Genomic DNA, 21,204 nt, shown 5'->3' on the forward strand with positions numbered 1-21,204 from the left:
TCATTCCACGAGGTTGGGCCTCGGCGCAGGCGCGGCAGGGCTGTCCGGGGCGGGGCCGGGAGGGAGGGAGGGAGCCCCAAAGGCCATCTAGACCAGCCCAGGAGGGCGCCCGCCCCCCGCGCCCCCGAAGCCTTGTCTCTCCCCTCCATTGGGCTGCATCCTGTTCTCCCGGAGGGGCTGAATGCCCCGGGAGGCACGAGGCGGGCTCGGCCGCAGTTCGTTGCCCCTTGCCCCTCGCCGCCGCCCTTGTCCATTGGCAAAGTCCTTGCTCTTTGCAGCGGCTCAGGCGCTTTGCAACCACATTCCAGTCGCAGGAGGTTAATGGCCGGTGTAATAAAAAAATGAAGGTCTTGTTGTTGAGTCGTGTCCGCGTGGACCAGAGCAGGCCAGGCCCTCCTGTCTTCCACTGCCTCCCTCATGCTGGTCACTTCGAGAACACTGTCCCACCATCTCGTCCTCTGTCGTCCCCTTCTCCTTGTGCCCTCCATCTTTCCCAACATCAGGGTCTTTTCCAGGGAGTCTTCTATATATAATAAATGTTCATAAATATACCAGCCAAGCACGTACATAGATATGTCAACCACATGTCTGGAGCAGCACAGGAAGACAGTCCTGAAACCATTTTGACTCCCCAACTGACCAAATGTTTTCTCTGCAAGGAGGGAGGGGGTGAGGAATTGGGAAATCGCCATCTCAAAGGAATGGCCAGACTACCAGGAAAGTCAATCAGAAAAGGCATTATCAGAGAAACTGGCAGACAGGAAAAACAACAGCATTCAAATTTCTGTTGTAGACCACCTTTTCTGTGTTGTAGGTTTGATGTTTGTGGGGGGCGGTCTTGAGCTACACCCCTTCTGTGATGTAGGTATGATGTATGGAGGGGTGGTCTTGAGCTCCAGGGCAAGAAATTTAAATGTCTATATAAGAGCAGGCACACCTTGGTTCTGGGTCCTCCTCCTTTCCTGCGTGTGAGAGGAGACCCTGTTGCAACAGATCAATAAAGATCAGGTTTACAAGTTGCTTTGCTTCTCAATATTCTCTGCTTGGCCTCTGCTATTTTCTCCTACCGATGGAGAACCTACAAAGGACTCTCTAAAGGGCTCTTGGGTACCCCATAAGGGAAGAAGGGCAGATTTTGTTTACAACACCGGGAAACCAAAGGGAGCTTTGTGAGCCCTTCTGGTGGCTGAGAGACGTCTGCTTTGAGCCTCTCACTGCCTTGGCTGCACCTGAAGCCATTTCATGTGGATACCTCTTTGGGCATCTGGGAGATTTATATCAAGTTACATGTTCAATGAGGAACGTGGGTGGCGCAGTGGGTTAAACCACAGAGCCTAGGACTTGCCGATCAGAAGGTTGGTGGTTTGAATCCCCGCAATGACGGGGTGAGCTCCTGTTGCCCAGTCCCTGCTCCTGCCAACCTAGCAGTTCGAAAGCACGTCAAAGTGCAAGTAGATAAATAGGTACCGCTCCAGCAGGAAGGTAAACGGCTTTTCCGTGTGCTGCTCTGGTTCGCCAGAAGCAGCTTAGTCATGCTGGCCACATGACCTGGACACTGTATGCCGGCTCCCTTGGCCAATAAAGCGAGATAAGCGCTGCAACCCCAGAGTCAGCCACGACTGGACCTAATGGTCAGGAGTCCCTTTACCTTTACCTTACATGATCAATGTAATATTTGTGCACCAATGGCCACTAGGTGGTTTACTGTTATTTGGTACTATTTGTACATTATTATTACTCTACTTCCCCCCTTTAATTTTATTTCATTTCCCCGTTTTTCCTTGTTAAATTTGGAAAATATAAGAAGTTATTTTTAAAGGCCCCTCTAACTCATATGAGTAACGATGTCACACAGTGCAAGCTTGGTTTAAGAGTTCAGTTTATTTATCTCAAAAGCTCCGAGGAGTCAACGTGCAAGAAGGTTTCTGCCTCAAAGTGCTTGTGGGTCTCCAGGCTCCAAATGGCTCCTCGCCCCCAGTATCCCAACACCACAGAAGTCCCCACCAGGGAAGTCAGCAGAGGAAGAGAAGAGCACTTAGGGGCTGTGGCCAGAGGGGTGGAGCTGCAAGATGAAGTGTGCAGAGAGAGACCTCTGCCGCCCTTAACCAAGTGCCCCAGTAAGGCCAGTAAGACCCAGAGGGTAGGGGAAGAGACGCCCCTTGCCATGCTTGGGCCGTCTGGGGCTGCACCCAGATGCAGCAGGAAGGAAACTGAAGGTGCTGATGAAACAGGTAAAGGGCTTGGATCTGGCGATGGCATTCCTCCATCTTCCCCATCTGGCAGGTGGCGAGCAGGGTGCCTCCCCTTCTCCCTTGCTGGCAGGGGGGGGGGGAGTTGCCTGGGAGGGAAAAGCCACAGCACACAAAGAAGCTCTTGGGGCAGAACGGACTGTATCTGAAATGGGAGGAAAGCCTGGCCTGAGAGCCCCGAAGGAGCAGGTGCCCAGTGGCCATCGCTAAGGGAGTGGGTGAGAGCTGGGAAGGAGGACAGTGGTCATTGCGGGCAGAGTTGCCTGCCCAGTTTGAGGAGGGAGGCGCACAGAACAAACACAGGTCGTTCAGAGAGTCGGCAGTGCCAGGAGGGCCTTGCACAAACAAGAGTCTGCATATTTAGTGTGCATCTTGTAGGAGGAGAGGCAGCGGCGGAAGGGGGCGGGGCGGAAGGGGGAGACCCTCTTAGGAGATGAGGCGGGCGTGGAGCTTGTGCAGCTGCTCGGGCGTCAGGACCAGTTTGTGGACCTGGCCGTGGCCCGGCTGGCAGGGGAAGGTCACTTTGCCAATGTAGACGGTGTCGTCCTTCTGCTCCTCTTTGGCCTGGAGGGGAAGCAGAGCAGGCGGGAGAGTCAGGGGGGCGGCCCAAGAGGACTCCCTCCCCCGCTTCCCTGCCCAGGCCCAAGCGCTCACCTTGAGGAAGGGGGCTGAGGGGAAGGTGCCAAAGTCGGTCAGGACGTTGGCTCCGGGCTTCTGGAGGACAGTCTCCTTCAGGACTTCATCCTGCAGGAAAGGAAGCGCAGTCAGGGCCGTCCAGCCCGAGCCCCCCTGTATTTCCCTCCCGGCTGCTCAGGAGAGGAAGTGACACAGCCCTGGAACAGCCCACCAGGCAGCGGCCTTGGGGGGCTCTCACTTCCCCCTTCCCCTCTCTGAACAACCTCTGATGTTGCCCCTGCCTTTCTTCCAGGGAACAGGGCCCTGAGCAGCTTATTGCCAGCGAGAGAGACAGAGCCTGCTCTTGGGCACGTTGCCAATGGGCAGAGTCTCTGGTTCAGGCCCCCAGTGCCACTCCCACCCCCTCCACCGTGAAGGGCTCTTGCCCGGGACAGGAGATGACGGCCAGAGGCCTCGATTACCTTCAGTTTGTCGATGGTTTCGCTCAGTGACTTCAGGCGGGCCGTTTGCTCCAGGAGCTGGGCTGCTGGGCTGGTGGCTGCGGGGAGGACAGAGAGACGGAAAAGGCGTTGCTATTGCTGCCCCTCCCCACCCTGCAAGGGCTCGCTCCGCAGGGATGGAGAGGCTGAGCTCTCCCGCTGCCCCCTCCCAGCCCCCGCCAGGCGCACCTGTCCTCTGCCGCGTGACGTCCACCACCTTGGTGTTGGCGCTCATCTGGTGAAGGGTCTCCAGCAGCTGGCTGGTCTTGCGGTAGAGGGAGCTGGAGACCACCTCCTCCCCTTGCCTATCCTTGGCCAGAGACAGCTGGGGCACCCGCAGCGGGGTCAAGGAGGCCAGCTCCCGCCTCATCTGGGCTCCCTGGAGAGGAGGAGGAGGAGGAATAGCAGGGCTCAAGCCAGACACTTTGACACACACACACACACACACACACACTCAAACGAAAAGGGGCACAAGCAATCTCCAGCCACACTAGAGCACCCCCACCCAAAAAAAGCAGTTGCTCTGGGCAGCTTATTGTATTGATTACCACATGTATTTATATCCTGCCTTTTTCCCAGCCCAAGACTCAAGGTGGCTTACTCATTGAATAAAACAAGCTAAAAACACAGAAAATACATTCATTAAAATAGAACTAAAACACTGACAGAATTAATATATGATTAAAAGATCCTTTAAAAACAAAGACAATAATAAAAATCTCCTTGGATCTCCAGGAACGGTCAGGAAGAGTCTGTTCCTTTCACGCCCCCAAACCAGCCCAGGCATTCCTCGCACTCCCTCCACGACAAAGGAGGACAGAACCAGAGATGCCGCCGGTCAAATTGTGCAGGGAGGGGTCGTGAAGCAACATGGAAGAGAGGCGTGTGGAAAGGGAGCTGGGAAGGAAGGAAGGAAGGAAGGAAGGAAGGAAGGAAGGAAGGAAGGAAGGAAGGAAGGAAGGAAGTCTCCCTTTGACAGATCTTCCTTGGTGCCTGGGATTCCTGTCTGCCGTGACATGGGGGGTGTTTTGTTTTTATAATGTATTTTGTGTTTCTGTCTTGTATTTTTATGCTGTGAAGTGCCCAGAGCTCTACAGAGGAAGAGCGGTATACTAATAAACAACAGGAACAGCAACAGCAACAGCAATAATATCAACAACAACAACAATAAAATGTGCACAAAGGTGAGGATGGCTGGGGTGCCACAGCCTGCAGAGAGCAAAGAGTGTGGGGCAATGGGGCTCCATCCCAGAGTCTGCTGCTTCTTCGGTCCATTTCAAAGCAGGCATCAGCCTTGGAGACCCCCCCCCCCGTCTGCTCCTCCCCTCCCCCTGCCTGCAGGGCTCCTTCCCTCCGGCCAGGGAATGCTGAGCTGGAGCTGCAAGCAGGAAAGCCGTCCCGCCCCCTGCTCACCTTGAGGCGGTTGTTCTCGTTCTTGAGATGCTTGATGGACAGCTGCATAGCATCGATCTGCTGGAGGAGGAGAGGGGAGTCCTTCACCTGCACAGGGCCTGAGCCGGCCATCATCACCTGGCCAGCACCCACACCTGCAAAGAGAAGAGCAGCACTGTCAGAGGAGAACAGATTTCCAGAAGATGCCCCTGCGCAGCGCATGCCTGGACTGCTCCATGGGGAGCTCACAGAAGGAGCTTCCCACCGGCATCCTGGCACAAGAGGTGCTCTGCCGAGGGTCAGGAAAAGGCAGGATGTGCCCGCATCAGGGCCCCACAAGGCGGAGAAGACTTGAGCTGAGCCCAGGAGGAGACAAGAGCTGAAGGCCCAGGAAAACACACGGGAACATGCAGCCAGAGGCAGAAAACGCCCCGGGGAGCAGTTTTGTACAAATATATGCAACAACATGCCAAACACTCTTCAGAAAGAGCCCCCACCTCATGCATGTGGGGGACCAAGACAGGTCTCCAGCCCCACTGTGCTTCCTTAGGGAGGCGCTCAAATTGGGCTGCCTGTGGCCAGACCCTTTGAGGCCCCAGCCCAGCCTTCCAAGCACAGGGGGGTGACGAGACATTTGCAGCAGAGGATGGGCGGGCTGGAGAAATGTTCTTTCACATACATGCTTTGCACCCTGGCATGCGACCTTGCTGTATCCCCCCCCCTTCCTTGGCACACAAAAAAACCACCTCAGGCTGGGAATAGGGGGAAACAACTCTTGCAGCTGTCAGAGATTCCCCTCTGCCCCCAAAGGCAGCCTCAGAGTCCCCCTTGTGTCCTCGGGAGATTCCTGGCCCCAGGTGACCCCAGCAGCCCCACTTGGGCCATGCCACTGTACCTCTCTGCTGTTCCTCTGCAGCGGAAGCATGGAAGAGATGAGAAGGAGCAGAAATTAGGAGAGGTGTCTGAGAGAAGGCAGGAAAGACAGCAGCAGCTCCCCTCTGGGTTTGCTTCTCTGGACTACACGACAAACCTCCTTTTGTGAGCCACGATGGGCCATCTTGTCTCAAGGGCACTGGGACACCATCTACCCAGAGCCCTGGCCAAGCACGCCAGGGGGGCTCCCTTGCTCTGCAGCCCTTCAGGAAAAAACAATAGCCCCCCCCCAGGTTTGGAGGAAGCTCACACAGCCCCCCGGACATGTGGGAGGAAAAAAGACCCAGAAGCAGCTCGTGTGAATCACTGAACGAAAAGAGGGCAGCACCAGCACGAGGGTGCAGAGGCTTTACTGGCCGACCCTCCCAGGCCCAGCGCAGATCAGCCCTCTTTCAATGGGTACAGATCTCTGAAAGGCAGTGCAGTATGTGAACGTGAGTCTGATGGCCTCAGCTCAAAGCAAACCCTTCCCCGGGGACAGCCGCTCCAGTCTGGAACATCCCCTGCAGCAGGCTCAGAACTCTGAGATTCGTGGTCTAGAGAACCCCATGGATCTCAGTGAGTTTGGATTTGAGATTCATCATCCAAAAGGGCAGAATTTTGCAGCTCTGGGCAAAGGTGGCGAAGTGATCCTCTGTGCATCGCCTCTGCAGTGCTCCAAGCAGGAGTTGCGGTGGGAAAGGGCTTCTGAGGCCGGTGGCTGTGAGCGCGTCAAACCTCAGCAGCGCAAGCCCTAGACCCTGGAGCCTCCCTCCCCAAATCCCTGGCTCTTTTGGATCAGCAAGGGAAGGGAAAAAGAGGAGGGTGGGGAGATTCTTGCTGGGAAATGGAGGAAGTGGAAATAAAGGGGGAGCAGGAACCAACGTACCCAGGGCTGCCCCAGCAAGGAAGGAACAGGCAGGCAGGGAGTCCAGGAGGTTCGTCCAGCCCCTGCGTCAATCAGCTTCTCTGGAGTTGCTGGCCCTCCAGCACCCCAAGATTCTCGGGGCGTCTCTTCCCTGCACTCTCCCCGCCCCAAAGCATCCACACACGCTTCCGAGGGCTCACCTCCGGTGATGCCAGAAATGACGGAAGCGACTCCCGAGGGACCGACTCCCCGGAGGCCCTCAATGGTGCGCTTGGACTGGTTGCTGAGCCGCTGCTTCAGCTCCTGCTTCTCGGACTCCAGCTGGTCAATGTCTGCTTGCAGGGCGTCCATCGTCTCCTCAAACTCCCTGCGGAGGGAGAAAGATACAGAAGAACTCAAGACCCTTCTAGGTTGCCCTCCTCCCCTGCACACGTTCCAGCTTGTCAACGTCCTTCTTAAATTGTGATGCCCAGAGCTAATAATTTTGAAAATAATTTTATTATTTACAAGCCGCCTATATGACCGGCTTGCCATTCTGGGCGGCTTTCAGCAACTAGACACAGTATTCCAGGCAGGGTCTGACTAAAGCAGAAGAGAGCAGAACTCTTCCCTTGATCTGGACACTCGACTTCTGTTGATGCAGCCGAGAAGAGCATTAGCTTCTTTTGCTGCTGCCTCACCCTGTGGACTCATGTGAAGACCCTGAGATCCTTTCCACATGTACTGCTCTCAGGTGTTCCCGAAGCATCTGGTTATTCCTGCCTAAGCATAAAACCTTAGATTTGTCCCTACTGAAATTCATTTTGTTAGTTTTGGCCCAGTTCTCCAATCTGCTGTGCTCATATTGAATCCTGTTTCTGCCTTTAACAACAACAACAACAACAATAATAATAATTTATTATTTCTACCCCCGCCCATCTGGCTGGGTTTCCCTTCTGAGGTATGAGCTCCCCCTCCCAGTTTGGAGCCCCAGGCATCCTTTCCCTCCCTTCATCATTTCCTTTGCCATTTATAAAAACATACAAAACTGCCTTATTCTGAGCCAGACCACTGGTCCAGCTGAGCATCACTACACTGACTGGCAGCTGCTCTCTGGGACTTCAGAGAGAGTTCTCTCCCACCTGCCCTGCCTGGAGATGCCACGGGGGACTGAGGCTCGACCACTGAGCTATGGGACCCTCCCCACTCTTTGCCAGGAAACAACGCCAATCAGTCCCAAACTTCTCTGGGTGTGAGCACGCAGCCATGTGCATCTCAAGGCCAGAGCTGAGCTGCCCATTAAGTCTGTCTGGGTCATTCGTGGAAGCCGGCAGTGTCCAGAAATCAAACAGCCCCTGTTGACCTTTGGGCAAAAGAGCAGAGCGAAGGGGGCAGAGGAAGGCGGACAAGGAGGGGATGGGGAAGCTGTCTGAAACCAAGCTCCACCATCACAAGGGACACAGAAAGCAAAGGCCAAGGTCTCCAGGATGCCAGGTGCTGTGCCAGGGAGCAGATCCAGTCTTGGTCTTGAAATCCCTGGGCCCACAGAGCCCTGGCTACGCCTGGCAAGACCCGATCTGTGTGTAGGGAAGCTCAGAGGACACAAGAGGATGTGAGTTTGGCACAGAAGATGCCAGCCAGCGTCTCCTACATCTGTCAATCCTCAGAGGACACCCCACCTCCTCCTCCTCTTCCTCCTCCACTCCCCGCCCCCCGCTTACTTCTCCTTCTTCTTCAGCAGAGCCTGGGTCTCGTCCAGCTTGGTCTGGATCTTCTCCACCCGGTCATCCGCGTCCTTGGAGGAGCTGTCCAGTTTCTTCTCCAGGAGACTCAGGCGGACGTTGGCTTCACTCAGCTCCTCGCCCTGGGCAGCGGGAGGGAGGGAGGGCGCTTGTGGGAAGGAGGACGGGGCACCCGCAGGAGGACCCCAAGAGCTCTCCTCTGGAGCCAGGCAGCAGGAGCAGGGCCACCCACGGCCCCCCACCTCTGGAGCAGCCCCCTGGGAGACTGGGCCCCCTCCTCGTGGCAGAGCCTTCCCAGCCCCACCTGCTCCCAGGGAGAGGCAGCTCCTTCACTCACCTTGATTTTGAGGGACTTCTTCAGCTCCTTGATGACCGTCTCTCGGTCCTCCAGCTTCAGCCCCAGACCCTCAGCATCCGTGATCTCCGCCCGCAAGGCGGCTGCCCGCAGATCCACCGGAGGAGGAGACTGCAAGAGGAGCCCGTGTTGGGTTGCTCAGACATGGACCAGGTTGTGGGAGGCGTCTCGAGATACAGAGCATGCAATGAACCCCTCCCAAGCCCAGGGGAAGGCCCCACACCTTCGTTCCTCCTCAGAGGATTCAACCAAGGGGGTCCCAGCAAGGAGGCCAGCCTCCTCCTCCCCACAGTAGCTGCCCCCCTGCCTCGGAGGCTCCTGCAAGCAGCACCCTCCCCCCACCTGAAAGCCCACCCAAGAATTTAAAATGGGGCTGGAAAAGGAGTGGCTTTCACTGGGGCACAGACACCCTCCCCCAACCAATAGGCTGGCCCTCTTAGCCAAGCACCAGCCGGGGGAATCTGCCCGCAAGTGCCTTGGCCCTTGCTGGTGGGTGAGGCCAGATCCTGCCCTCTCTCTGCCCTCTCTGCCCAGGCTCACCTTGGCCTGAGGCTTGTCGGCATCGTACTCGCCCTCCTGCATGGCCGTGGCCATCTTGTTCATGGTGGCAATCAGGATGTTGCACGACTGTCGCAGGCACTCGTGGGGGTTGATGCCTTGCGTGCCGTAGATCTGGAAGAGAATTGGACAGGTCCAGAGGACGCCAATGCACGTCCCTCGGAGGTGCTGATCCCGGACTGAGGTCTAGCAGAGAGCTCCCCAGCCCTGATTAGCAGGCATGGAAGAGGAAGGGGCCAGCCTCCCCAGGCCTGAGGAGACCCTGGGAGGAAGGCCAGGCCTGGCCCAGTTGGGAGAGCAGGGGAGCTTCCAAGATCTCTCAACTGAGGAGGCGCAAAGGCAGGTTCCTTAGCCAACAGTGCTGTCCAATTATTATTATTGTTGTTTTATTGTTATTTATTGAATTTATATACCACCCTATACCTGGAGGTCTCAGGGCAGTTCAAGGACAAAATCAAAACAAAATACACAATCAAAATAAAAACAACAACCCAATAACCCCCCCCCAAAATAACACCACATTTTAAAAGGGACCGGATGTCAATCAAATCAATCAAAGGCCTGGTTGAAGAGGAACGTTTTTGCCTGGTTCCTAAAGGTGTATAATGAAGGCGCCAGGCAAACGTCCCTGGGGAGAGCATTCCACTGATGGGGAGCCACTGCAGAGAAGGCCCTGCTCTCATGCTGCCACCCTCTGGGCCTCTCGAAGAGGAGGCACGTGAAGAAGGGCCTCAGAAGATGATCTCAGGGTCTGGGTGGGTTCATATGGGAAGACTGAGGTATTGCAGTCCTGAGCAGTTTAAGGCTTCAGAGATCAAAACCAGCACTTTGAATTGGGCCCAGAAACTAATTGGTAGCCAGTGCAGGATCAGTGTAAGATGCCCAAACTGTCTTGCTCTGGTGAGCAACCTGGTTGCTGAATTCTGCATCAGCTGAAGTTTCTGAACCGTCTTCAAAACAGTAGTTAGGCTCTCCCTGTCCAGAAAGGGGCGTAGTTGGGCCACCAGCCAAAGCCGATGGAAGGCACTCCGGGCCACGGAGGCCACCTGAGCCTCGAGTGACAGCCAAGGATCCAGGAGGACCCCCAGCTACGAACCTGCTTCTTCAGAGGAAGTGTAACCCCATCAAGCGCAAGCGCTCTCTCAGCCATCCGGTCTAGGGAACCCCCCACTAACAGGGCCTCCATCTTATCTGGATTGAGCTTCAGGTTGTTGGTTCTCATCCAGTCCACTACTGAGGCAACTGCTCAAGGAAGCCAAGCAGCAATACTTTAGAGCTCTTAAAAGAGGCAGTGGAGGTGTAGTGGTTAGAGCATCCGTCTAGGACCTGGGAGGCCAGCGAGCAAATCCCTGCTCAGCAAGGAAACTCCCTGGGTGACCTCAGACCAGTCACACACTCACAGGATCCTTGTGGGGATAAAATGGGGAGGGGGGAGAATCATGGACACCCCCTTGAGCTCTTTGGAGGAAAAAGGCGGATACAAGTGCAATAATCAATCAATCAATCAATCAATCAATCAATCAGTAGCTGTGTGTGAGCCAGGATTTAACCCTGCCAACCCGCAGCAACCGCACCCCCCCCCCCGGTGATTCTGGAAGGGATCCTGCTCTGCCCACTGACAGACGCAGCCAAACGCAGCAGAGGCCCCTTACCTGCTCGCTGGCCTTGAAGGCCAGGTCTTCCAGCTTCACGGCCTGGAGACCCTCGTTCTCCGTCAGAGGGGCAATCATCTGAGCCCCTGCAGCCGCCACCTCCTGCAGCACAGCCACCACCCACGTCAGGTGCTTGCGGCAATCCAGCAGCGTGTCTGCGACCTGGAAGATCAGAGCAGGGTCAAGAGGCAGCCATGCACTCAGCTTCGGGGAAAGGGGCACGTCACTCCCGCAAGGGGCTGGAGGCCCAGCTCTCCGTCCCGGGCCGGGCGACCCACCTGCTGCCCAAAGCCCAGCGCTGCAGGGATGCCAGGGGCGTCGGTGCCAGGCATGCGGCGCCGGATCTTCTTGCAGAACTGCCGGATGTCGCTGCAGGAGGTCTCCAGGTCCTTCAGGAGGATGGCAAAGTCGGACACCTCCTGCCCGGTCTGAAAGCGGGAAGAAGGGCAACGTCAGGACCCATGGCTGGGGCAAGCGGCCTCGCCAAGGAGACCCCCACCTGCTGCCTCCTGGGGGTGGGGGATGGATGGGCTTACCTGCAGGAAGGACCGCAGCCTGCCCACCTCCACACTCATGCAGTCCAAGGCACTCTGGGTGAACTGCAAGCAAGCAAAGGCACCGTTACCTGGGCCTGCGCAGGGCAGCCTGTTCCTGCTGCAGCCAAGGCCTGGGAAGATGTGGCTTGGGATGTGGCCGATGATGTCAAGCTCCCTGGGGAGGGGAGACTGATTTTGGGGGGTTCTGAATACAGCATGGTTTCACTCCATATTTGTGTCTGTGTGTTTGTTCTGAAACACACACAGAGGGAGAGAGAGAACTTTTTTTTCTGGGGGTACGCATACCCCTAAACATTTTGTGAATTTAGACTTCCGGTCGGTGCCAGCGCTTAATGGCGGTCCTAGCTCCGAGCTCCGGAGAAGGACTGCTTCGCAAGTTCGGGTCTTACCCGCTACGGCAAGCGGGGGACCCCTAAAATCCCAGGCGCAGAAGCCTGAGAACAAGGAGACTCGGTGGGCACCTTTGCGCCCCCCGGTACCGTGAAAGAGCCTTTTTAAAGGCTACGGATCGACATCGGGAGTGAGCGCGGTGCTGAGAGTCGCTACCCAGCCTGCGAAGTGAAGCCGCGTCGCCATAAGCGGAGAGCGCCGATTCCTTCCTGAAAAGAAATTCGGACTGATTCCCCGTGAGTAAGAACTGGAAAATAACTGGGACTCTTTTACGTTTAAAAATTGGGCTAAAAACGGGGGAGATTTAAACAAAGGAAGTCTGCCTCCCCCCGACTGCATGAAAGCGAAAGCAACGGAACTTTAAACCTGCATCCGTTTAAATCTGTCCTTTGATCAGCTAAACCGGACATTTAAACCTTTGATCTCCCCTCTAGCAAGCAGGGCAGAGGGGAGGCGAATCTGACCATTAACTGCATGACTTATTTGGAGGAAAAAAACATCTGCTGTCTCATCTGTTTGATTGTACGAAACGGTCTGCCTTCTTAGTACACTGAACTGACTTTTCCCTGTGAAGTGATACTTTGATACAAAGTTTTTACACTGCCTGACTATTGTATATCACAAGAAGAAACAGTATAAATTGGGCAACTGTGGCAATTTGATTTAGTAACGTTGGCTTGGACTGTGTTAATTTCCCCTTTTTCTCACTTTTTGGACTGTCTCCTTTGTTTTGGTACTTGGAAATTTTGTTCTATGGCCATTTTGATTTGCTCCCTCTAGAGGATAAAGTAAAGTTCGGCACGGCTTAAGACAGTGGAATTTTCCAAGGGAGAACAAATCCCGTGGGAATTGACCTTGACATGAGTGGCCCACAAGAAGAGATAGTGACAAGAGCCAAGATCAAGCAACAACAGCAACAACAACAGCTGCAGCTGCAACAGGCAAAGAAAAGAGGTTCAATTTCAGGCGCAACAGCCGGATCAGCAGGAACAACAGGTCAAGACAAAGGAGCAGCCGTCTCTATGGAAGCTGTGACAGAGGCCTTGCTCAAGATAAACCAAACCCTGGAGTCTTTGACCAAACAGACTTCAGAGAACACACAAAAATTAACAGAAATATCAGCAAGATTGAATCAGAATACAGAATCTATAAATAGATTGGTAGAGGAGAACGCCACCACGCGCCAAATTGCCGAGGAGGCCAAAGCCACTGCCGGAGAGACACAGGAGAAGCTAGAGCCCCTTGCCAAGAAGGTCTATGAGCATGATGCAACATTGGCCTTGTGGGACTTACAGAGGAAAGAGAGAAACTTAAAATTAAGACTGATTCCGGAGAACGAAAGAGACAGCCTTGTGGAATACTTGACACGGGAGTTTGTGGATTGTTGGGACCTTGAGGAAGACGAATTTAAAATTACGACTGCCTTCAGATTGGGTAAAAAGCAAGATAGAAAGACACCGAGAGACTGTTTGATTACACTCAGATCCAAGGAGGAGAGAGACAAAATATTAGGATTACACTTCGAAAAGGCCCTGCAAATTGGAAACTCAGCTGTACAGATCTTTAAAGACATCCCAAAATACATTCTGGATTTAAGAAACTTTTACAAGGACCTGGTTCTCTTGCTAAAGAAGAATACTATTCGCTTTAGGTGGGAGTTTCCACAAGGACTGTCATTTGACTACAAGGCAAAGAAAGTGAAAATAAAGACAATTCAAGACAAAGACAAATTTTTGGCAAGATACCAGGAGGATTTACAGAAGGGGACTGTGGACGTACTTGCAGAACAGAGGAGAGCATTGGACATCTTGAATCTCTTGCCTGGACAAAAATCATTACCATCAGAAGAAGAGCAACAACTTGGAGCTGTTGGAGGAGTCTTAAGAAAATAACAAGATGGCTCTGCAATTCCTTAGTTGGAATTGTAATGGGCTCAATGGGCCTTTGAAGAGAAGACAAGTATTCCATATATTGAATAAAGAACAATTGGACTTGATATGCTTACAAGAAACCCACATAACCAGAGCCCATAGGAGATTACTTTCAAATAAAAGGCTAGGACAAGAATTTATTTCATCAGATAAAGTTAAGAAGAGAGGAGTTGTAATATATGTGAAGGAGAAATGGGCTCCAAAAATGATATTCAAAGATGAACAAGGGAGATATCTGGCTGTGGAGATACAAGTACATGGAGAAAAATTCCTAGTTGTTGGAATTTATGCACCAAATGAAGGCAAATCTGACTTCTTTAAGAGACTTCATGAAACCTTGACGGACTATTTGGATTATAATATGATAATCATGGGAGACATGAATGGCGTGGTCTCCACTAATATGGACAAGGCACAAAGACTAACAGTCACTAAAGAAGGGAGACTCCCTAAGACTTTTTTTGAAATGACAGAAAATATGGACTTGATAGACATTTGGAGAACAAGGAACCCTCTGGAGAGAGAGGGAACCTTTTTCTCCCAAGCAATGATGACCTGGACCAGAATTGACCAAATTTGGGTTACTAGTGGACTGGCTCCAAAGATTAAGAAAGTGGAAATCTGTCCAAAAACTTGCTCCGACCATAACGCCGTGAAGATGGAGATGAAACCCACAATAACTGGTCAATTTAGATGGAGAATGAATGACACCCTCTTTCGAGATAAGGAGATTCTCACGAAGGCCCAAAAGACCCTAAAAGACTATTTTGAAATAAATTTGAGGACCGACGTGGAGAAAAGAGTGATCTGGGACGCAAGTAAAGCGGTTATGAGAGGATTTTTGATTCAACAAAATTCAATAAAGAGGAAAAAACAAAATGAGAAAAAAGAGAAGATCTTGGAAATGATAAAGGAAGGAGAGAGGAAATTAAGAACAAAACCAAAGTCTCAGGACATTTTAAGAGAGATCAAGTTATATCAAACTCAATATATGGAATTGATGAACCAAGAGATTGAATGGAAGATAAAGCAAATGAAGCAAAAGACTTTTGAATCAGCAAATAAATGTGGCAAACTTTTGGCATGGCAATTGAAGAAAAGGCAGAAACTAAATACAGTTACAAGCCTAGAGGTGGATGGAAAGAACATATCTAAACCCAATGAAATTAGAAATTGCTTTTTAAGTTATTTCAAAAAACTCTATACTCAAGGCCCGCAAAATGAAGAAGATATAGACAAATTCCTTGGAAGATATGGATTACAAAACATCTCTCAGCAAAGTAAGATGGACTTGAACCAGAGAATCTCAGAACAAGAGATAGAGGCTGCCATTCAGAATATGCAACTGGGCAAATCTCCGGGACCAGATGGATTGACTTCTAGATACTACAAATCGCTGAAGGAATGGTTGATTCAACCATTAAGAGAAGTTTGTAATGAGATCCTTGAAGGAAAAAGGGCACCTGAATCGTGGAAAGAGGCTTACATTTCACTCATACCAAAGTCAGAGACTGAAAAGACCCAACTCAAGAACTACCGCCCAATATCATTGCTCAATGTGGATTACAAAATTTTTGCAGACATTTTGGCAAAAAGACTTAAAAGAGTTTTGATGGAGATGATTCATAAGGACCAAGCAGGCTTTCTCCCTAAAAGACACCTGGCGGACAATGTAAGGAATGTTATAGACATTCTGGAAAAGCTAGAGGTGAATATAAACACTAAAGCAGTATTGATATTTGTAGACGCGGAGAAAGCCTTTGACAATATTTCTTGGAGTTTTATGAAGAAGAATCTGCATAGGATGGGGGTAGGTCCGGGTTTTGAGAATGGTATGGCTGCAATATACTCTGAACAAAAGGCCAAACTGATTGTAAATAATGTGGTGACTGAGGAGCTTAAGATAGAAAAAGGAACACGACAGGGGTGCCCGATCTCCCCATTACTTTTTATTACAGTTCTGGAGGTCTTGCTGAATATGATAAGAAATGACCAGCAGGTTAAAGGTGTGCAGGTCGGAGCTAAACATTACAAATTAAGAGCGTTCGCAGATGACTTAGTATTGACTTTGCAAGAGCCAAACACTAGTACGAAAAAGGTATTAGAAATAATACAACAGTTTGGCCAGGTAGCTGGATTTAAGTTGAACAAGCTAAAAACCAAAGTTTTAGGGAAAAACCTAACAGATATGGAAAAGGAGAAATTTCAAGAGGAAACAGGTTTGACTGTGGTCAAAAAGGTCAAATATCTAGGGGTTTATCTAACATCCAAGAATCAGAATTTGTATAAGGACAACTATGAGAAATGTTGGTCAGAAATCAAAAAAGACTTAGAAATATGGTCAAATTTGAAACTGTCAATGTTAGGCCGAATTGCAGTAATTAAAATGAATGTATTGCCTAGAATGCTATTTTTGTTTCAGACCTTGCAGATTATTGACAAGATGGAATGTTTTAAGAGGTGGCATAAAGATATTTCGAAATTTGTCTGGCAGGGCAAAAAGCCCCGAATTAAATTTAAAATACTGACAGATGCTAAAGAAAGAGGGGGTTTTGCCCTGCCGGACCTAAAATTGTACTATGAGGCAGCAGCTTTTTGCTGGCTCAAAGAATGGATGCTCCTCGAGAATACAGACATTTTGGATCTGGAAGGTTTCAACAATGCTTTTGGTTGGCATGCATATCTTTGGTATGATAAAGTTAACAGTGCCTTCAAAAATCACATTGTTAGAAAAGCATTGTTTAATGTTTGGATAAGATATAAAGATCTACTGGAAAATAAAACCCCTAGATGGGTGTCACCAGTGGAGGCTAATGCTGTGAAAAAACTCAATATGGAGGTCGGATGGCCGAAGTATTGGGAAATCTTAGAACAGGATGGAGATAAGTTTAAATTACAAAGCCAGGAAAAATTGAAACATAAAGTGGAAAATTGGTTTCAATACCGTCAAATAATGGAATTTTTTAAACAGGACAGGAAAGTCGGCTTCCAGGTGGAAAAATCAAAATTAGAAACCGAATTGCTAGAACCTACCACTAAGAATTTATCTAGAATGTATAACTTGTTGCTGAAGTGGAATACAGAGGAGGAAACAGTCAAATCAGCCATGATTAAGTGGGCACAGGATGTTGGTCATAACATCATGTCAGATGACTGGGAATGGTTATGGAACACCGGTATCAAATTTACGGCATGTAATGCCTTAAAGGAAAACATTATGAAAATGGTATACAGGTGGTACATGACCCCAGTCAAGCTGGCAAAAATTTATCATTTGCCCGATAACAAATGTTGGAAATGCAAAGAGACTGAAGGTACCTTCTACCACCTTTGGTGGACATGCCCGAAGATTAAGGCTTTCTGGGAAATGATTTATAATGAAATGAAAAAGGTACTTAAATGTACTTTTCCTAAAAAACCAGAGGCCTTTCTCTTGGGCATTGTCGGCCAATTGGTGCCAAAGAAGGACAGAGCTTTTTTCATGTACGCTACAACAGCAGCAAGAATACTCATCGCAAAGTATTGGAAGACACAAGATCTACCCACTCTGGAAGAATGGCAGATGAAAGTGATGGACTATATGACATTGGCAGAGATGACAGGCAGAATCCGTGATCAAGGAAAAGAGACAGCGGAAGAAGAATGGAGAAAATTCAAAAGATATCTTAAGGACTATTATAAACTTAATGAATGTTAGAGTGTTTTGGTTCTTAGGAACAAAGGGATACAGTGACATAAGGCTAGAATATAGAGATGACTAAGATGATTAAGGTTGGAAAGTAACAATTGGGAGTTGCTACAAAATTATGGACATTGGGATGCAGAAAGGGGGGGTATGGGGAAGTCTTAGAAAAGAGGTTTATGAAAATATGTTATGAAATTATACGTGTATGTTTGTTTTCTTAAGTGTTTGTTTGTTTTTTAAAAATTTCGTAAAACCAATAAAAATTTTATAAAAAAAAAAAATAAACATTTTGTGAATTTAAGTTTGGCCTCATTGAGGAGAAGTTTTTCAATGTGAGTAGGAAAATGAGAGTATCCCTAAACATTTTTTAAGAAAAAAGCACTGTGTGTGTGTGTGTGTGTGTGTGTGTGTGTGTGTGTGTGTGTGAGAGTTAGAGAGAGCGAGAGCTGGGAGAGACCAGGGTTCGAATCCCCCCACAGCCACGAAGCTCATTGGTGACCTTAGGGGCCAGTTTCTGCCTCTTTCAGCCTATGAGGAGACGGGGGGAGCCACAAACACCACCTGCTCACCTTGATGTGGTCAGCCAGCTGCATAGTGCAGTCCTCCGCCTGGTCAGCCAGATGGATGCTGTACAGGTGCTGGAAGGGAGAGAAGGAGGAACAGTAGGGGGGGCACCTCTGCTGCTGAGCTCCAGCTGGCTTCCAATCCACCTCAGCCAAAGCAGTGCCAGAGGGCCTTGCCCCCCCCCCCAACATGCCAGCCTTGCCCTCTGTTGATCTTGCCACCACCAGGAAAGCTGCAGCAAACAGAAGGGCACCCACCCTCTTTCAAACCAGCGCAGCAGCATGGCGGGACTGGACTCTGCAGACAGCCCTCCTGGAAACCAGGCCTGGCAGCCCTGGGCTCTTAAAGGAGCCCCAGTCGCTCCACATTCTCAGTCTTTTCCTGGCACTGGGGGGAGGCGCAGCCAGGGCTTGAATTATGGGGAGGGGGGAACAGCCCCTTTATCTTTTGGGGGGGAGTGCCTGGCCAAAATTAAGAGAGGGCAGCCAGGAGGTGGGGCTAGAGGATTTCATGAAATGCCCACCCCTTTCCCAGCATAAATCAGCGTGATGTGGGCTCCCCTTGCTGAGGTCCTGGGGGGCAGGGCCCCCTCACCTGATAGTACTTGATGGCTTTGGTCAAGGGCTCGACGTTGACGGTCTCATCCAGCTGGTCCTTGTGCAGCAGCTCAATCAGGAAGTCCAGGGATCTCTCATGCACGCTCATCTCGGGGTACAGGGTCCCCACTTTCTTGTAGATCTCCACGCTGCACTTGTTCAAGGCCCTGAGCAAGAGGGGGGGCAAGAGAGGTAGGGGCCATCAGGCTCAGCCAGGAGGGGGCACAGAAGCCACCCTCTCAGGGGCACCCCAGGGACCCCCGGGCTGGAGGACTTACTGCTCATATTTGTGCAGAGTGGCTTGCAGGAGGCTGAGGGAATACACCAGCCCGGCAGCAAAGCTCAGCTGCTCCCCTGGCGCCCCCCGGAGGCCAGCGCGCTCGGCACAGTTCTCGTTCAGCTCAAACTTCTCCTGCGCCTGCTTGCTGATCAGCTCGGCCTGTTCCAGAGAGAGAGGGAGGGAGGGAGATGTCAGAGGTTCAGCGTGCCCCACCCCACGGCATTGCTCCAGTATCATCTCGGATAAAGGAAAGGCCCTTTTCACACAGTGCAGACCTAAAACTGCAGAGCTCCCTCTCGCAGGAGGCAGTGATGGCCAACAACTGAGACGCCTTTAAACGAGGATTCAAGCAATTCCTGGAAGAGAGGGCTTTTGGTGCCTACTAGTCTATGCTAAACCTAGACATCATCTTAAAAAGGAGAGACATCTCCCCTCTTCATTCTGAAGGAAATCAGCCCTGAGTGCTCACTGGAAGGACAGATCCTGAAGCTGAGGCTCCAAGACTTTGGCCACCTCATGAGAAGAGAAGACTCCCTGGAAAAGACCCTGATGTTGGGAAAGATGGAGGGCACAAGGAGAAGGGGACGACAGAGGACCAGATGGTGGGACAGTGTTCTCGAAGCTACAAACATGAGTTTGACCAAAGTGCGGGAGGCCGTGGAAGACAGGAGTGCTTGGTGTGCTCTGGTCCAGGGGGTCACAAAGAGCCGGGCACGACTAAATGACTGAACAACAACAAGTCTCTGCTTTGCCTCCACAGTCAGAGATACAAAATGCTGCTGAATAATACCAGTTGCAGGAAACCACAGGAGAGAAGACCAAGCCTATTTTGATGTTAGATGATGTGGTTGTATTATTTTGCTTTGTAAAATCTATTGGGTTGGGGGGGTAGGATTAGAAATGCTAATTTATCTTTTCCTGCAGGTAGTCTAGCCCTGAGTTGTAACTGGGGGGGGGGGGAGTGAGCACCTGGTTGCTGAGAATTTGGGATGTGGTATGTATGGTAAAATTAATTCACCTGTAAAGGAAGGAGGAGAGTTAAATAATATAAATATATATAGAGAGTAAAACTGGTGCTGAAGTAAGTTTTATTCTGAATAGAGTCCCTTGTCCTAACTTAGTCAACAGGTCTATTCTGAGTAAAACTTAGTTTAAATACCACTTGATATATTTTTGTAATCTATTGTAATGTGAAGGTTGAAGGTTTTCTGCAACCATACATGCTACTGGGTAGTGTTTGAGGAATTAAAAAAGTATACAGTGGTACCTCTGGATGTGGACAGGATCCGTTCCGGAGCCCCGTTCGCATCCTGAGCAGAACGCAACCCGCGTCTGTGTGTCTGTGCGTACGCAGGTTGCGACTCACCGCTTATGCGCATGACATCATTTTGAGCGTCTGCGCATGCGCAAGCGGTGAAACCTGGAAGTAACCCATTCTGTTACTTCCGGGTCACCGCGGAGTGCAACCTGAAAACGTTCAACCTGAAGCAACTTTAACGAGAGGTATGACTGCAAAAATGATTCAGGTTCAGGTGAGAAATTTCAGACAACGTAATTTTTTCCGTAGGAAACAGATTAGCAAAAACTTGATTATTTACTGACCTAAATCATTTGTGGTTGGCGTGTTTCTGTTGGAAAGGAAGACGTGGCGACACCGCCCCCCCTCCAGTCGCTCTCAGCCTACCTTGCAGATGAGCCGTGGGATGAGCAGCAGCACCAGGACGCAGTCATGGTCCCCGCCATGACGCAGGAAGCTGTCCGGCATGAAGGAGGTGAGGAGGGAGACGTGGCGGTTGGCCTGGTGAACCTCCATCTGGCGCAGCTCCATCTCGATGGCCTGGAAGGGGACGGGGAGAAGCCCATTGGACACCCCCATTCTCTGGCTCTCAGGGCTGCAAGCAACACCTGGGGGCAGCACCAGGAACACCTCCAGGCCCCACGTGTGAGCGCGGCACAGGAGAGTGGGAACCCCACTGCAGTGATCAGGTGGGATTGCCAGGAGGAATTAGAAAAAATATGGAGCAAGCCATTTGTGTCAGCACTGAAAGCCTTGCGTTGACTGGGTTTGAGCCATTTTGATATGATTTCTCATGAATCCACGCCTCTGCATCCCTGTCCTATTTCTCTTGCTTGACAAGTCACATACACAGCCCAGGAGGAGGAGTTTGGATTTGATATCCCACATTATCACTACCCGAAGGAGTCTCAAAGCGGCTAACATTCTCCTTTCCCTTCCTCTCCCACAACAAACACTCTGTGAAGTGAGTGAGGCTGAGAGACTTCAGAGAAGTGTGACTAGCCCAAGGTCACCCAGAAGCTGCATGTGGAGGAGCAGAGACCCGAACCCAGTTCCCCAGATTACAAGTCCACCGCTCTTAA

General features: G+C 50.9%; 1 protein-coding gene across 8 annotated transcripts in view; it reads right to left on the reverse strand.

The window, feature by feature from the left end:
- Positions 1–1,862: 1,862 nt before the first annotated feature.
- DCTN1 (dynactin subunit 1) overlaps positions 1,863–21,204 on the reverse strand; it is a 66,023-nt gene continuing 46,681 nt past the window's right edge. For 6 of the 8 annotated variants that reach the window (XM_081206926.1, XM_081206924.1, XM_081206923.1 and 3 more), the window contains 17 exons: positions 20,510–20,662; positions 18,824–18,984; positions 18,544–18,712; positions 17,955–18,023; positions 11,359–11,421; positions 11,101–11,250; positions 10,823–10,984; positions 9,153–9,284; positions 8,595–8,723; positions 8,237–8,379; positions 6,737–6,903; positions 5,652–5,666; positions 4,778–4,911; positions 3,554–3,743; positions 3,347–3,423; positions 2,904–2,993; positions 1,863–2,813 (listed from right to left, as the gene is read on the reverse strand). In XM_081206926.1, the coding sequence (XP_081063052.1) occupies positions 2,676–2,813; positions 2,904–2,993; positions 3,347–3,423; positions 3,554–3,743; positions 4,778–4,911; positions 5,652–5,666; positions 6,737–6,903; positions 8,237–8,379; positions 8,595–8,723; positions 9,153–9,284; positions 10,823–10,984; positions 11,101–11,250; positions 11,359–11,421; positions 17,955–18,023; positions 18,544–18,712; positions 18,824–18,984; positions 20,510–20,662 (2,142 nt within the window). In that variant the 3' untranslated portion in view covers positions 1,863–2,675. The remainder of the gene's footprint in view (positions 2,814–2,903; positions 2,994–3,346; positions 3,424–3,553; positions 3,744–4,777; positions 4,912–5,651; positions 5,667–6,736; positions 6,904–8,236; positions 8,380–8,594; positions 8,724–9,152; positions 9,285–10,822; positions 10,985–11,100; positions 11,251–11,358; positions 11,422–17,954; positions 18,024–18,543; positions 18,713–18,823; positions 18,985–20,509; positions 20,663–21,204) is intronic. The other 2 variants (XM_081206925.1, XM_081206919.1) reach the window with 1 other exon arrangement.

Source organism: Podarcis bocagei (assembly GCF_964188305.1).
Source record: "Podarcis bocagei genome assembly, chromosome: 9".
In the NCBI taxonomy this organism is placed as follows: Eukaryota; Metazoa; Chordata; class Lepidosauria; order Squamata; family Lacertidae; genus Podarcis; species Podarcis bocagei.